The sequence below is a fragment of the Hippocampus comes genome, unplaced genomic scaffold (genome assembly GCF_001891065.2).
Source record: "Hippocampus comes isolate QL1 unplaced genomic scaffold, H_comes_QL1_v1.1 C16564044, whole genome shotgun sequence".
In the NCBI taxonomy this organism is placed as follows: domain Eukaryota; kingdom Metazoa; phylum Chordata; class Actinopteri; order Syngnathiformes; family Syngnathidae; genus Hippocampus; species Hippocampus comes.
The window spans coordinates 1-543 of record NW_017834320.1 but is presented as its reverse complement, the minus strand read 5'-3'; the positions used below and the strand labels follow the sequence as shown (position 1 = coordinate 543).

The following is a 543-nucleotide window of genomic DNA, read 5'->3' as shown; positions in this document are numbered from 1 at the left end:
TTGTGTTCATTACCTGCTCATAAATGTGCGTGTGACCGAACAGGAGCTGGTAGGGCGAGTCCTCACGCGTACAACGGGTCATGGCGCTCTCCTGGAAGTAAAGTGAGTCCAGCTCACAAGCCGACCCCGCGCCATTGGCGAAGAACTCGGCCAAGTCTTCCCGGTGGGCCGCCACCTCCTCCCGGGAGAGCCCTTGTGGGTGGAAATACACGATGGCCATGGTGTTGCCGGCTGCGTCGGTCCTCACCGTGACCTCTCTCCAGTGCCCCCCGTCGTGAAGGAGGAGGCAGGGCTGCAGGGAAGAACGGCGGATGAATTCCTGGTAGCGTCTGGCCACCTGTTTGTGCTTCTCCGGCATGTTGGGAAGGTGGTCTCCATTGACGCACACAATGTTGCCATCCTTGCCTTTGCCCACGTAAAACCCAACTGTCTTGGGGTTCCCGTCCACTCCCCTGTTGACGGAGAACGTCGACTTGTTTCGATAACCGTCCCTAACTGGGGACGGCAGGATAGGCAGGACGGGGAACGTGATCTTTCCGCCTT

General features: G+C 59.1%; 1 protein-coding gene across 1 annotated transcript; it reads right to left on the bottom strand.

The window, feature by feature from the left end:
• Nucleotides 1-4: 4 nt before the first annotated feature.
• On the bottom strand, nt 5-538 carry LOC109508739 (tRNA (uracil(54)-C(5))-methyltransferase homolog-B-like; the record flags this gene model as incomplete). Its single annotated transcript, XM_019858726.1, has 1 exon — nt 5-538. A coding segment is annotated over one exon (534 nt), but the record flags the coding sequence as incomplete, so codon positions are not given.
• Nucleotides 539-543: the final 5 nt, after the last annotated feature.